The sequence below is a fragment of the Hemitrygon akajei genome, chromosome 6, assembly GCF_048418815.1.
Source record: "Hemitrygon akajei chromosome 6, sHemAka1.3, whole genome shotgun sequence".
Classification (NCBI taxonomy): domain Eukaryota; kingdom Metazoa; phylum Chordata; class Chondrichthyes; order Myliobatiformes; family Dasyatidae; genus Hemitrygon; species Hemitrygon akajei.
The window spans coordinates 41991082-42008197 of NC_133129.1; the positions used below are offsets into that span (position 1 = coordinate 41991082).

Genomic DNA, 17116 nt, shown 5'->3' on the forward strand with positions numbered 1-17116 from the left:
ATTGATTAGTTTTGAGGGCATAATGATATTGAATGCCTAGCTGTAGTTGATAAAGAGCATCCTGATCTTTGCTGTCCACATGTTTCAAGATTGAGTGAAGAGCAAATTAAATAGCATCTGCTGTGGATCTGTTGCTCCTCTGGGCAAATTGGAGCAGATACAAGTCACTTCTCAGGAAAGAGTTGATATGTTTCATCACCAACCTTTCAAAACACTTCATCACTGTGGATGTAAGTGCTACTGGGTGATGTCACTGAGGACACTTCTTACACCAGTATAATTGAAACCTGCTCGAAGCAAGTGGGTACTTCAGACAGCCGAAGCGTGAGGTTAAAGATCTCAGTGAGCACTCCAGCCAGTTGATCAGTACAGTCTTTAGTACTTGGCCAGATACCCCATCTGGGCTGGATGGTTACCGTGGGTTCACCCTCCTGAAGGCTGCTCTCGCCTGAGAGACTGAAATCTTAGGATTATTGAGGGATGTGGGAGTTCATGATGGTTCCTCCATGCTTTGAATATCAAAGTGAGCATTGAAGCCATTAAACTCATCTGGAAGCGAAGCCCTGCTGTTGCCTATTCGCTTGATTCCTGGAGTCAATGGGGGATCTTCTATCATTTCAAGGAAATTTTGGAAACTCTCTTGAATGTTATTGTGTGGATGTTGACAATGCTTCAGTGTATGAGTCAGTGAGGGTTTGGAGCTCAGACTCTAAATACACATTGCAGCTCTGAGTACTGGCCTTGGTTTAGGGGTAAAGGTTAAGTAAGCTGAACAGTTTCTCATTCACTACTGATTCACACTCATTCACACTGCATTCCTGATGAAGGGTCTCGGCCCGAAACGTCGGCTACTCTTTTTCTCACGGATGCTGCCTGACCTGCTGAGTTCTTCCAGCGTTGTGTACGTATTCTTTGATCCACAGCATCTGCAGTTGTATTTTTGTGTTCTCATTCACTACTCTTTTACAGGTGGAACCGTAGTATAAGGAACAACAGATTTAAAAGCTCGGGCAGTAACATAATCTTGCACAAGTCTGCACTGAGACTGATTCTGTTACAGACCCTTCAGTTAGGTTTGCGTGTCATCATGACCAGTGGACAAAGAGCTGCACCCTGAATCACAGTGTGAATTCTGTCAATGGCAGGAAACCCCCACCATTAACCGAGGGGTCCATGGACCCTAGGTTGGGTACCCCGATCTAGAGCCTCTGGGGATTTGACCTTCAATGGGAGACAACTCCGGGAGAACTGCAAGGAGCAATAACAATCAATATGCGTAACTATTTTTCAACTTCACCAGCACCTTTGGGTGTATCAATTGAGAAGAATTGTTGAAAACTCCCTTAAATTTGACTGTTTTCCCTCAGGAATTTACCTTTTACTCGCACTTTACCGATGCCCATTGAGTTACGGTAACTTTAGAACTCCCTCGGTTCTCAGCTAAAGACTATTTCCAAGGCAGCTACCGCGTCATATGATCCAGGAATCACGTGATCTTTCACCCTACTCTTGGGTTTCCGGTTTTTTTTGAGAGGGGATAGCAAGGAAAGAAGAAAAAATTTCTAAGTAAATCTTAAAAAAAAGCTTCAAGTTAAATATTTGCTGCCGGACTCATAGCGAAGTGCCAACGACGCGGAAGGATCGGACCAGCTGAACTATGGCCAGTAACAACGTGTCATATAACGATCAGGGGGACCGGGGCCTGGGAGGGGAATCGACCGAATTGGGCCAAGAAGCAACGGCAATGACTTCAGGAACAGTGACCGGCGCGGCGTTTCGGCTCTTCAGCGCAGACTACAAGAAGTAAGTCAGCCAGTTTGACCCTCCTCTTTATGGCATTCAAAAACCTGATTGTCGTTTTATTATTGAAGGTACATGGATTTCTTGGAAAACTTTGTTCGTGTTAATTAGTTTAAACGCGTGTGTTGTCAGTTGATTGTAACGCAGGATTTTAGAGAAATAAATAATGTGTCCAGTGGATTTCAGATTATGATTTCAATCAAGCGCATTAATAATGCGCTAGTGTGAAATACAACATGTGGAGATTCTGATCCCTTTTAGTATGTTACAAGTTTTCAGTCTTGCCATTTACATTCTTTGCCACAGGAAGTATAATCAATGTAATATCTTTGGAGACATCTCTGATAAGTCTTTTGGGGAAAAAAAACAATAATTTATTTCAGATCATAAACTCTAGAGATGCTGGAACTCCAGAGCAACACACAAAATGCAGGACTAACTCAGCAGATCAGGCAGTATTTATAGAGAGGAATAAACTGTCGACGTTTCGACCTGAGACCCTTCATCAGGACTGGAAAGAAAGAGTAAAAGGCCAGGCTAAGAAGGTTGGGGGAGGAGTACCAGCTGGCAGGTGATAGGTGAATGGTAAGGTGGATGGGTGGGGGAAAGACACATCATTCTCCATAACCTTTTGCCATCTACAATGGGATCCAACTACTAACCACATCTTTCCCTCCCCAACCCCATAGGGATTGCCCTCTACATGACTACCTTGTCAACTCAGAGGATTTGAATATGCATGCAGCATACAGCCCTGTGATTTGTCTTCCCCACGGACAGTCACAAGACAAAGAAGAACCATGGAACCCGTTCAAAAGAATAAAACCATCAACCCCACCCCCCCCGCAAAAAAATCAAATCGTGCAAGTGGCAACAAAAAACGAGCGAGGAGCACAGAATATAAAACACAAAATCAAAACGCATAATTCTGTCCAGCTCAGTGTTTCTAATCTGCAGGCTGCTCTGATTAAAAATAACCCGAACTACTGCCTCTCCCCTCTGATCTCCTTCTTGGCATGTATCATTGCAAGTGGGACTAGTGGAACGCCTACCCTTACACCTCTTTCCTCACCAGAATTTAGGCCCCCAAATGGTCCTTCCAGGTGAGACACTTCGCCTGCGAGTCTGTTGGAGTTATCTACTGTATGTATCTGGTGCTCCCGATATGGCCTCCTCTACGTCGGTGAGACATGAGGTAGATTGGAAGACGGCTTCATCAAGCACTTTCCCTCCGCCTACCATCACAGATGGGATTTCCCAGTGGCCCCCTATTTCAATTTGTCTTCCCATTCCCATTCCGACATGTCCTTGGCCTTTACTGCCATGATGAGGCTGGAGGAGCAACACTTCATATTCTGTCTGGGTAACCTCCAACCGGATGGCACAAACATCAATTTCTTTAGCTTATGTTAAATTATTCTGTCTCCCACTTCTCTTTTTTTCAATTCCCCATTCTGGTTCCTCTCACCCTTTTTGTTCTCCTCACCTTCCCATCACCTCTCTCTGGTGCCTCCCCCCAAACATTCCCTTTTTCCATGGTCCACTATCCTGTCCTTTCAGCTTGCTGCTTCTTTAACCCATTATCTCTTCCACCTATCACCCCCCCCCCAGCTGCTTACTTTGTTCTCACCTCCATCACCTGGTTTCTCCTTTCACCTTGCACAGCACCCCTTCCCTCACCTTCTTACTCTGGCTTCATCCTTCTTCCTTTCCGGCTCTGATGAAACATTAACTGTTTATTCCCTGCCACGTATGCTGCCTGAGCAGCTGAGTTCCTCCAGCACTTTGTGCGCATTGCTCTTGATTTGCTTTAGGACAGTATCGCAGTAATGAGGAGTGAAAAGTGTCATCCTTTTATTGTAATAGTGTACAATATATTTGTGTTAGAACAAAGGACCCTACGGAAAATCCTGGCAATTCTGGACAACGTGTCTCACCCCCTGCATGCCACTTCGGCTGAACATTTTTAGTGAAAGACTAAGACGACTGCGCTGCTCCAAAGAGCGCTACACGAGGTCATTCTTACCCTCGGCCATTAGACTCTATAATGAGTCTATAATGAGCTGGGGAAGTGATGAACCCTCCTGTTAGACTGAGGTAACTTATTTTTTATTCTTTCTTGCTTCTTTTCTAATATTTGTATATCTGTGCACTAGTAATGCTACTAGACACTAGAATACTACAGCACAATACAGGCCCTTCGGCCCTCGATGTTGTGCTGACCCATTTTTTTTTTTAAAGCCCTAAACTCACACTACCCTGTAACCCTCTTTCATCCATGTTCCTGTCCAAGAGGCTCTTAAATACCCCTAATGTTTTAGCCTTCACCACCATCCCTGGCAAGTCAATCCAGGCACCCACAACCCTCTGTGTAAAAAAAAACTTACCCCTGATGTCTCCCCTAAACTTCCCTCCCTTAATTTTGTACATATGCCCTCTGGTGTTTGCTATCCATGCCCTGGAAGACAGGTACAGGCTATCCACCCTATCTATGCCTCTCATAATCTTGTAGACCTCCATCAAGTTCCAGCTCTGCTAACCTTGCCTTATAAGACTTGTTTTCCAATCCAGGCAACATCCTGGTAAATCTCCTCTGCACCCTATCCATAGCTTCCACATCCTTCCTATAATGAGGTGACCAGAACTGAACACAATACTCCAAGTGTGGTCTCACCAGATATTTGTAGAGTTGCAACATGACCTCTCTATTCTTGAACTCAATCCCCCTATTAATGAAGCATAGCACCCTATAGGCCTGCTTAACTATCCTATCAACCTGTGCAGCGACCTTGAGGGATGTATGGATTTGAACCCCAAGGTCCCTCTGTTCATCCACACTGTTAAGTAACTGACCATTAACCCTGTACTCAGCCTCTGGTTTGTCCTTCCAAAATGCATCACCTCACACTTTTCCAGATTGAACTCCATCTGCCACTTTTCTGCCCAGCTCTGCATCCTGTCTATATCCTCTTGTAAACTTCAACAACCTGCAGCTCCATCCACAACTTCTCCAATCTTCGTGTCATCCGCAAACTTACTCACCCATCCTTCCACCTCTTCATCCAGGTCATTTATAAAATTCACAAAGAGCAGGGGTCCCAGGAGAGATCCTTGTGGCACTCCACTAGTCACTGACTTCCAGGCAGAATACTTTCCTTCCACAACTACCCTCTGCTTTCTTCCTTTAAGCCAATTTTTTATCCAAATAGCCAAGGGTTCCACTGATCCCATGCCTCATGACTTTCTGGATGAGTCTCTCGTGGGGGACTTTGTCAAATGCCCCGCTAAAATCCATGTAGACCACATCTACCTCCCTACCCTCATCAATTTTTTTTGTTATCTCTTCAAAAACTCAATTAGGCTAGTGAGGCACGACCTTCCCTTCACAAAGCCATGTTGACTATCCTTGAGTAGACTGTACTTCTCCAAATGCACATAGATCCTATCCTTAAGAATCCTTTCCAACAGTTTGCAGACCACTGATGTAAGACTCTATAGTTCCCAGGATTCTCCCTATTACCTTTTTTAAACAAGGGAACTACATTTGCCATTCTCCAATCCTCCGGTACCTTCCCTGCAGCCAAAGAGGATTCAAAGATCATAGCTACTGCTCCAGCGATCTCTTCTCTCACTTCCCACAGCAAACTGGGGTATATCATGTTCTGACCTGGGGACTTATCAATCTTGATGTTTTTCAGAAGATCCAACACTTCTTCCTTAATCTCCACATTGTCCAGTATACAGGCCTGTTCTATTTCGACCTCACCCTCATCAAGGTTCTTTTCACTTGTGAATACTGAAGCAAAGTATTCATTTAGGACTTCCCCAGCCTCCTCCGCCTCTAGGCACATGTTGCCTTCTTTATCCTTTAGTGACCCCACCTTCGTTCTCGTCATCTTCCTGTTCTTCACATACGCATAGAACGCCTTGGGGTTCTCCTTCATCCTACATGCCAAGGCCTTCTCATTACTGTGACACTGTAATTTCCTTTGGGATCTATCTATCTTCCAAAATAAGCAAGTTATGCTAAATTTAATATAATTTCGGAAAAAAAAGATTTTAATTGCTTGCATTCATTACAAATGCAGCAGTATTGAAATAATTTTCTGTTAGGCACCTTGTAAATCTTGGAACACTTAGAACGGGGGTTCCCAACCTGGGGTCCATGGACCCATTGTTTAATGGTAAGGCTTAATGGCATAAAGAGAACCTCCGACTTGATGGAAAATGATGGAACATTTAGAAGCAGACAATAAATGCTTGCTTTACACATACATCAATTTTTGAATATTGCCAAAACATCGGAAGGTTATTTTGCATAGACAACAATTTTTTTAAACAACGTTCAAAGTATCTACTCGCTATACAGGACCGAAAGGCAAAATGAACAAAGTTGTGTCAAAGCATTGTGTTCTGGCCAGTCTACACATTTTTTTTTGCATTAATTTTAATCAGATATAAGACTGACATTCAAAGCCAACTGGACACAACTGGATTACCTGCAAAGGACTTGCTATTATCAGAATCAGGTTTAATATCACCGGCTATGGTGAATTATTATAGCATTGCTGCAGCAATAGAATGAAATACAGGATAATAGAAAAAAACTGAATTACAGCAAGTGTATATATGGCAAGTATATATATATATAAAAAGTGGTAAGGTAGTGTTCATGGGTTGAATGTCCATTTAGGAATCTGATGGCAGAGGGGAAGAAGCTGTTCCTGAATCATTGAGTGTGTGCCTTCAGGCTTCTGTACCTCCCCTAATGGTAGCAATGAGAAAAGGGCATGCCCTGGGTGGTGGGGATCCTTAATGATGGATGCTGCCTTTCTAAGGCACTCCTCCTTGACGATGCCCTGGATACTACAAAGTCAGGTGCCCATGATGGTGATGACTAATTTTACAACTCTGCAGTGTGCGGTAGCTCCCATCCCTCATACATTTAAGTTTTGATTTCAATGGTTGTGTGAAATCTCTGGGGCGGGGGGAGGGGAATGAATAGTATTTTTTTCTGGTTTACGTATCCTGTGAGGTAGTCTTCCTCTAACGTTTCATAAACGAGAACATCTGCAGATGCTGGAAATCCGAGCAACACACACAAAATGCTGAAGGAAGGCAGCAGGCCAGGCAGCATCTGTGGAAAAAAGTACCGTCGACGCTTCGGGCCAAAACCCTTCCGCAGGTTTGGAGTAAAAAGCTAAGGAGTAGATTTAAAAGGTGGGAGGGGAGAGAGAAACACCAGGTGATGGGTGAAATCTGAAGGGGAGGGATCTCACCTCCCCCCACCTTTTAAATCTACTCCTTAGCTTCTTTCTCCAGTCCTGCAGAAGGGTTTTGGCCCGAAACGCAGACTGTACTTTTTTCCATAGATGCTGCCTGGCCTACTGGCTTCCTCTAACGTTTACAGCTTTTATGGTGACATTGATTGTGGTTTCACTCTTGCAGATTGAAGTTAGAGTAAAGCAAGAACAGAAAAAGGTTTTCATGACTTCCTGAATTATTCCCACAATGTTCAGCTGTTTTTGCCAATCAACTAGACTGATAGTGTTCACTTCCCAGTCACACTTTATTTACTTTTGCTCAAGGAGAATAGTCCAGGCTCGTCACTGAAATGCTCGAAAACTTGCATTCAGAATTGTCACTTTTATACAGTTATTGACCATTTGAAATCTTTCACACTTTCTAATTGGTGAATTTTATCCTATGTATGCAAGCAAACAATCACAAGACACTCGTACAAGCATTAATAACCAATAAAAGTCTGTAAATTGCATTTAATCTGATGACAAGCAGCCAATTACACCTCCGTTTTAGTGAAGAGTTGTCCAATAGTTAGTGTGTGCATCTCAATCCTTCTTTAGTATTTCTTATCTTCTGGTTGAAGGTGGTACTACTGAGGGTGGGTGACAACTTACTGGTGGTTCCCAATGCAAGAAATGCAATTAAATACATTAATAATATTTCTTCTGTAAAAAAAAAAGTTGTAGTAAATGATCACTGCAAACAATGAAGAGGCAAGTGAAGACTAGGCTGACTAGAGGGTCGAGGCACTCTGGTGCGATACAAAGTCCAAGTGAGGCATCTGTGAGAAGTGGTGGGAGAAAGGTCAAGACACACTTGAGATGGAGTTGGGACATGCAAAGTGTAGAAAAAGCGGAGCGGAGGAGTTTCAGAGTCCGTCCACCTAAACTAGGAGTGAGGTCTGACCGATCTTAAGCCCTGGGCTGATTTGGAAAGGTATAGGCTGAAAGGTGGCGCCTGGGTCCAGGCCCAAACTGTATTGATGCTAGGGGGCTCGGGGTCTTAGAGCGAGGAACGACCCAGTGTTTGGATGCTATAAGCACTGGCAGATATCCCACCTCTCCCGGAAGTTCTGGGAGTCTCCCACATATTGATAGCAGCTCCCCAACGCCCGCAAATTATATACAATATCCCGAAAATCGATTTTTTTTTCAGGGAGAGACAGAGGGAGAGCGAGAGAGCGCACCATGGCAGAGTGTTCCAAAAAAAGAAAATATAAAATGTACTTCACTAAAGTGTACTCCTGCCCAATAGGAGTCAAAAGTAATGACAATATTGCTCACTGCACTGTTTGTAACAGTGACGTTTCTATTACCCATGGTGTGTTAAAATGTAAAAGACATCGTGAGGAGAGTTTAACAGGTGTCTTTCATTCACTAGCATAGCTAACGTTATTTAAACTAGCTGCCTAGCTGCTAAGGAGCTACTGTATTGCAGACATCCCACCTCTCCCGGGAGTCTCCTGCAAATTGATGGTGCTACCTCCCTGAAATGAGTTTTTGCAGGGTGGGATGTCTGCACTGGGCCAGATGGATTGAAAATGCAGGGTGTCAGGAATGGAGGAGAGGGCTAGGCCAGTTCTGCTTGCTGTTCCACAACATTTGCTCTGTTCTTGGCTGCGCTGAGGCTGTGGGCCTGCTCCGGGCTTGGTGTCCATGGACTGACTTTCATTCTGAATACTGTTTGTTGTTTGTATGATTTGCTTTTATTTTCTCTCTGCACATTGGGTGTTTGTTTTTTTTAAATGGGTTCTTTTGGGTTTCTTGTGTTGCAGCTGCCTTTAAGGAGACGAATCTCAAGGTTGTATAATGTATACATACTTTGATAATGTACTTGCAACATATGAGGAGCGGTTGATGTCTTTGACCCTGTACTTGATGGAGTTCAGAAGAAGGAGGGAGATTGCATTGAAACCTATCAAAGCCTAGATAGAGTGGATGTGAAGTGAAATGTTTCCTATAGGGGAGAGTCGAGGATCTGAGGGCACAGCCTCAGAATACAAGGACATCCCTTTAGTCAGAGGTTGGTGAATCCGTGGAAATCATTGCCATAGATAGCTGTGATGGCCAGGTCATTGAGTATATTCAAAGCAGAGGTTGATAAGTTCTTGACACCCTTACTAAACAAGGGTTATGGGGGAAAGGCAGGAGAATAGGGTTGAAAAGGATAATAAATCAGCCATGATGGAATGGCAGAGCAAACTCGATGGGCGGACTGGTCTATTTCTGCACCTCTGGATTACTGGCTTGCAGTCACAGGGTTTTGCCTTGTCCTCAATTAGCAGTGATAGCATTCACTGTTATGCAACAGACGATAGTGATTGAGGGTTTAGACAATTGAGCTACCTCATTACCTCATAACAAGTCACTTGAGTGACTGAATGATTAAATAATGTGGTATATGCAACACCATGCAACGTGGCCGAGTCAGATTTTGAGATGAGTGTAGTACGTGGTTTGCAGCAGCTGTCTCCTTAGGCAGATGAAGCCCACCCTGTGTATTTGCGTGGCTGCTTTCACTGAACCGTCCACTGGTACTTCCAGGTCTCTGTTGCACGATACTTGTCATTGCCCTGCCATTCACTATATAGGTCCTACCTGGACTTGCATGTTCAAAATGCATCACCTGATACATCTAAATTGAAATCCATTTGCCATTCCTTAGCCCATCTTCCTAACTGTTCAAGATCTCTGTAGTTCTTATAACCTGCTCCACTATCAACAAAACCCCCTAATTCAGTATCATCAGCAAACTTGCTGATGATGCCATATACATTCAAATACATAAATAATAAATAACGGTTCCCAACACTGACCCTGCAGACATAGTTCAAGAATCACCTATAGTCCTTTGCTTCCTATCGTTGATCCAATTCTGAATCTACCTTGCTAGCTTTCCCGGAATTCCATGTGACCTACCCTTTACAGATCAGCCTGCCATGTGGAACCTTACCAAAGGAATTTATTTATTCTCTTCATTACCTCTTTGAAAATCTCCAAATGATTTGTCATATCTGACCTCCAAACCACAAAGCCATGCTGACTATTTCTGATCAGGCAACCTTCTTTTCTCTCTCTGCCCCTCTCACAATCATTCCTTGCCTGTTCTCCATCTTCCTCTGGTGCTCCCCTCCCCCTTTCTTTCTCCCTAGGCCTCCTGTCCCATGATCCTCTCCCTTCTCCAGCTCTGTATCCCTTTTGCCAATCAACTTTCCAGCTCTTGGCTTCATCCCTCCCCCTCCTGTCTTCTCCTATCATTTCAGATCTCCCCCTCCTCCTCCCACTTTCAAATCTCTTACTATTTTTCCTTTCAGTTAGTCCTGACGAAGGGTCTTGGCCCGAAACATTGACAGTGCTTCTTCCTATAGATGCTGCCTGGCCTGCTGTGTTCCACCAGCATTTTGTGTGTGTTGCTTGAATTTCCAGCATCTGCAGACTTCCTTGTGTTTGTATTTCTGATCAGGCCTTGACTATCCTAATGATGGTTGAAATTTGGCCAGGTACAGTGGTGTCACCTGCAAACCTGTTGATGGAATTGGAGAAAAATCTGGTCACACAGTCGATAGTGTATAGGGATTAAAGTAGGGGGCTATGACACAGCCTTGCGGAGTACCAGTGTTGAGGATAATTGTTGGCTTAATGATTGTGGTCTGTTTGTCAGGAAATCAAGCATCCATTTGCAAAGGGACGTGTTGAACCCTTGGTCTAGGAACTTGGAGATGAGTTTGCTTGGAATTATGATATTAACGGCAGAGCTGTGGTCAATAACTAATAGTCTGCTGTAGTTGTCTTTTACGATCCAGATACTCCAGGGATGAACATAGGGCCAGGGAGATGGCTTTTGCTGTGGACTTGTTCTGCAGTGCAGCCTGGGAGGCTGAAGTTAATGTGTGCCATAACCAGCCTCTTAAAGTACTTCATGATGGTAGATGTTAGAGCCACCAGGGCAATTAAAATGCATTATTTTTCTTCAGTATTGGGATGATAGGGTCAATTTACAATCCTTCCTTTACCAAAAATCCAAAACTGTCCATGGTACTTCGGACTCTTCAGTGCCCTGTTAAAATTGTAATTGAACCAACCTAATTTTATGTTTCATGTTCCTTGCAATCAAGCCTAACATTTTAATTCACCGTCCTAATTGTTATACCCTGCATATCATTCATTGTATTTCATGTACTGGGATCTCCTAATCTCTTTGTACTACTGTATTTTGCAATCCATTGAACAAAATATTGAACTCCATTTAAACAATTTGCATTTTCATCCTTTTGAAAGGGGATAACTTTACATTTCCCATTTGCCAACTTCTTACCCACTTGTCTGTCTATATCACTTTTTGGATCTTTTCTGACAACTTTATATCTTGCCAATCCGCCTATCAATCTATTATCAGCAAATTTGGGTACAATACTCTCAGTCCCTTTATCTAAGATGTTAATATATTATTAGTAATATATAGCAAAGTAGTAAATTTTTGAGACAGACTAATCGGTGTAGCACCCCGCTAGTTATTAAACTTCCTATATCAAAATGAAAAACTTATCCTGACTACACGAGTGAATTTGCAGATGCTGGAAATAAGTAAAAACACAAAATGCTGGCAGAGCTCAGCAGGCCAGACAGCATCTATGGGAGGAGGTAGTGACAACGTTTCGGGCCGAAACATCGTCACCACCTCCTCCTACAGATGCTGTTTGGCCTGCTGAGTTCTGCCAGCATTTTGTGTTTTTAACTTATCCTGACTGTTTTGTGTTGGTCTCCTACAGTTTCAATTTGAACATTTGCACTTCCCCACCCCTTGAGAACTTTACCTCATCAGTTCCGATGAAAGGCAATCAAATTTATTGACATCAAGTTGCTCTTCCATAACCTATGGTGAAATGGTAATTTTTATCTGCCCTGCAATTACCCGCACAACTAGGTTTAGGCATTGCTTAAAACTGTAAATATAATTTGAGCCACCAGGTGGTGCCACTTCATTGTGAATTGAAGAAAGGGACTGTTTCAAAATAATAGTCAACAGATGTTTCCTTCAAGCAGGTAAAGTTCTACTAAACAAAGTTCAATATGTAGATGTTAGCATTCGGATTATAGACAGCAGCTGAGATTAGGCACCATCCAGGGCACATTCTCTTGCTGCTGCCATCAGGAAGGAGCTACAGGAGCCTCAGGACTCTCACCACCAGGTTCAGGGACAGTTATTACCACTTGCCCATCAGGCTCTTGATCCAGAGAGGATAACTTCACTCATCCCAACACTAAACTGATCTCACAACCTATGTGCTTAATTTCAAAGAATTTTCATCTCTTGTTCTGGATATTTATTGATTATTTACTTATTATTATTTTTTGTATTTACAGTTTGTCTTTTACACATTGGTTGTTTGTCTTTGTTATGTGAATTTATTTTTATTGATTCTATTGTGTTTATATTTACTGTGAATGCCTGCAAGAAAGTGAATCTCGGGAGTATATGATGACATATATGTACTTTGACAATAAATTTATTTAAAATCGGTATCTTTGGTAATTTCCTTATTCAGGAAGCCAGCCACTCTCTGTACATCACTAATCTATTTGGTTTCTTTCCTTTTTGCCTGCATGCAGTTTATTTAAGTGAGTAATATAGGTAGATAGACTGAAATCTTTTATTTTTTGGTAAATGATGTAATAACATGTGGCATTTCTTTAACTCCATCCTTGGATAGTAGTTCATATAAGTACATTTTTAAGGTGGACATTTGAGAAATAACTATTTTTTCTGTCTATTGACACTAATTAATTGTGATACTCTTGCTTGGGTCAAACTCTATAGAATACCCATAAGGAAAAACTTCTAACCTGCATCCATCCATCCAAGCTTACTAAGAGTTTTGTAAGTTTCAACAGATTACTGCTGTTTTCTTTCCTCCTTTTAAACTCTGGAGAATGCAGGCCTGGCATTTCTGATCTCTCCTTGTACAGCTAATGTAACAATCCTGGAACCAGTCTGGCGAGTCTTAACTGCAGTCCTTTATGGCACATATACCTTTTTTAGCTGTTAGCCTGCAGGTCACTCTCGGGCAAGGTGTAGCATCTGCCTAGCACCCCCCCCCCCCCCCCCACCTCCCCATCAGGGTCACGCAAAGCCATGGAGCAGTTGGATGGTCATTTGAGCAAGTAGTACATATCACAAGCCCTGGTTATGCGATCACTGACCCCAGGTAGACATCTCTGAAAAGTATTGATAAAGGCTGGGGTCACCCATCTGCCCAGAAGAAGGCAATGGCTAACCAGTTTTGTAGAAAAGTTTGCTAAGAACAATTATGGTCACAGACCATGATCACCTATGTCATACAACAGGGCGCATAATGAAGCTGACATAAGGAGACCTAAGCTGCTCAATAGACCAGATGTAGTCTCTCCCAAGATTACGGTAATAATATCTGGACTCTTGTATTCTAATCCACCCATAATAAAGGCCAACATATCATTTGCTTTCCTGATGTGTGTAGAGTACCTTTGTATTCACATACAGTGACTTATGTGCTAAGTTACCTTAGCATTTCCCAATCTTCAAATACTCAAAAATATTCTGCCTGTCTGTATAGAAACATAGAAAATCAACAGCACAATACAGGCCCTTTGGCCCACAAAGCTGTGCTGAACATGTCCTTACCTTAGAACTACCTAGGCTTACCCATAGCCCTCTATTTTTCTGAGCTCCATGTATCCATCCAGGAGTCTCTTAAAAGACCCTATCGTTTCTGCCTCCACCACCGCCGCCGGCAGCCCATTCCATGCACTCAACACTATCCCCACAATCAATGCCTCTCATCATCTTGTACACCTCTATCAGGTCACCTCTCATCCTCCGTCGCTTCAAGGAGAAAAGGCTGAGTTCACTCAACTTATTCTCATAAGGCTTGCTCCCCAATCCAGGCAACATCCTTGTAAATCTCCTCTGCACCCTTTCTATGGCTTCCACATCTTTCCTGTAGTGAGGCAACCAGAACTGAGCACGGTATTCCAAGTGGGGTCTGACCAGGGTTCTATATAGCTGCAACATTACCTCTCGGCTCTAAACTCAATCCCACAATCGATGAAGGCCAGTGCACCGTATGCCTTCTTAACCACAGAGTCAACCTGTGCAGCAGCTTTGAGTGTCCTATGAACTCGGACCCCAAGATTCCTCTGACCCTCCACACTGCCAAGAGTCTTACCATTAATACTATATTCTGCCATCATATTTGACCTACCAAAATGAACCACTTCACACTTATCTGAGTTGAACTCCGTCTGCCACTTCTCAGCCCAGTTTTGCATCCTATCAATGTCCCGCTGTAACCTCTGACTGCCCTCCACACTATCCACAACACCTCCAACCTTTGTGTCATCAGCAAACTTGTGCGTCGTATCATCGCCGTAGGTAACGCGTACCCTACGCAGTATCTACGCTGTACCCGACACCATAGGGTGACGTGCACTTCTCCAGAACAGTTGCTCACACGTCGTGGTGATGCAGACCGCAACAACTATGATTGGTCCGCTTGGTAGCATCGCATTTCCGGTTGCTTCTTCTCCGCCATGTCTGTAGGCTGTGCATACACCAATACGAAATAGATGAACCAAATCATCAAATCTACCTGCTGACATGCGAAAATGTTTGAAATGCATTTCCTCGTCCATGTCTCTCACAAAGAAATTCAACACAGTGGCATAGAAACCCCACTGCCAACTAGCGCTTTGGCCCACACCAACGCAAGCTCGCTATGGCGTAGAGTGATGCAGAGGTGAAAATCAGGGCTATGGTGTAGACTGTATGCACAAGTATAAATTAGCCTTTACTTTCTCAATAAGTTTTGCACGGGGTACTTTATCAAATGCCTTGCTAAAATTCATATACACTACATCTACGGCTCTACCTTCATCAATGTGTTTAGACACATCCTCAAAAAATTCAATCAGGCTCGTAAGGCATTACCTGCCTTTGACAAAGCCGTGCTGACTATTCCAAATGTTCATAAATCCTGCCTGTCAGGATCTTCTCCATCAACTTACCAACCACTGAGGTAAGACTCACTGGTCTATAATTTCCTGGGCTATCCCTACTCCCTTTCTTGAATAAGGGAACAACATCTGCAACCCTCCAATCCTTCAGAACCTCTCCCATCCTCATTGATGATGCAAAGATCACTGCCAGAGGCTCAGTAATCTTTTCACAGTAGCCTGGGGTACATCCCATCCGGTCCCAGTGACTTATCCAATTGGAAGCTTTCTAAAAGCTCCAGCATATCCTGTTCCTTAATATCTACATGCTCAAGCTTTTCAGTCTTGTGCAAGTCATCCCTACAATCGCCAAGATCCTTTACCATAGTGAATACTGAAGCAACGTATTCATTAAGTACCTCTGCCATCTCCTCCGGTTCCATACACACTTTTCCACTGTCACACTTGATTGGTCCTATTCTCTCACGTCTTATCCTCTTGCTTTTCACATACTTGTAGAATGCCTTGGGGTTTTCCTTAATCCTGCCCACCAAGGCCTTCTCATGGCCCCTTCTGGCTCTCCTAATTTCCTTCTTAAGCTCCTTCCTGCTAGCCTTATAATCTTCTTGATCTCTATCATAGCCTAGTTTTTTGAACCTTTCGTAAGCTCTTTTTCTTGACTAGATTTACAACAGCCTTTGTACACCACGGTTCCTGTATCCTACCATCCTTTCCCTGTCTCATTGGAACATATCTATGCAGAACGCCACACAAATATCCCCTGAACATTTGCTACTTTTTTTCCGTACGTTTCCCTGAGAACATTTGTTCCTAATTTATGCTTCCAAGTTCCTGCCTGATTGCTTCACATTTCCCCTTACTCCAATTAAACGCTTTCCTAACCTGTCTGTTCCTATCCATCTCCAATGCTATGGTAAAGGAGATAGAATTGTGATCACTATCTCCAAAATGCTCTCCCACTGAGAGATCTGACACCTGACCAGGTTCATTTCCCAAAATCAGATCAAGTACAGCCTCTCCTCTTGTATTGTGAAGTACTGTGGTCATTCAGTAGGCTGGTAGCATCACCATCGCGTTTGAACCCATGTACTCTACTTAACTGTTTTTGTTGCTCTCTTTTTGCATTACTGATTTAATTTTTTAATACGTATTTCAAAGTTCAAATTAAATTATATTAAAGTGCATATATGTCACCACATACAACCCTGAGATTCATTTTTCTGCAGGCATTCCAGGCAAATCTGTAGAATGGTAACTATAGTAGGATCAGGGAAAGATCAGCCAAGTGCAGAAGACAACAAGCTGTGCAAATGCAAATATAAATAAATCACGAGAACATGAAATAACAAGATAAAGAGTCTTCGAAGTGAGATCATTGGATGGGCAAGTGACGGTAGTTATCCCCATTTGTTCAAGAGCCTGATGATTGTGGGTAGTAACTTTTCTTGAATCTGGTGGTGCTTGTTCTCAGGCCCTTGTACCTTCTACCCTGATGGCAGCAACATGAGAAGAGCATGGTCTGGGTGGTGAGCATCTTTGATGATTGATGCAGCTTTCCTATGGCAACGTTTCATGTAGATGTGCTCAATGGTTGGGAGGGCTCTATGCAGCAACAACCTGGCACTCAGTGTTAGTAAGACAAAAGAGCTGATTGTGGACTTCAGGAAGGGAAAGACGAAGGAACACATACCAATCCTCATAGAGGAAATAGAAGTGGAGAGAGTGAGCAGTTTCAATTTCTTGAGTGTCAAGATCTCTGAGGATCTAACCTGGTCCCAAGGTATTGATGTAGTCATAAAGAAGGCGAGACAGCGGGTATACTTTATTAGATGTTTGAAGAGATTTGGCATGTCAACAAATACACTCAGAAACATCTATAGTTGTACTGTGGAGAGCATTCTGACAGGCTGCATCACTGTCTGGTATGGAGGGGCTACTGCACAGGACCGAAAGAAGCCCCAGAAAGTTGTAAATCTAATCAGCTCCATCTTGGGTACTGGCCTATAAAGTACCCAGGTCAT

General features: G+C 43.1%; 1 protein-coding gene across 1 annotated transcript in view; it reads left to right on the top strand.

Moving 5' to 3' along the window:
* Window positions 1–1507: 1507 nt before the first annotated feature.
* The window catches only part of ap3b1a (adaptor related protein complex 3 subunit beta 1a), a 242790-nt gene continuing 227181 nt past the window's right edge, over window positions 1508–17116 (top strand). Inside the window, exon 1 of the mRNA XM_073048231.1 lies at window positions 1508–1803. Coding sequence (XP_072904332.1) covers window positions 1658–1803 — 146 coding nt within the window. The 5' untranslated portion in view covers window positions 1508–1657. The remainder of the gene's footprint in view (window positions 1804–17116) is intronic.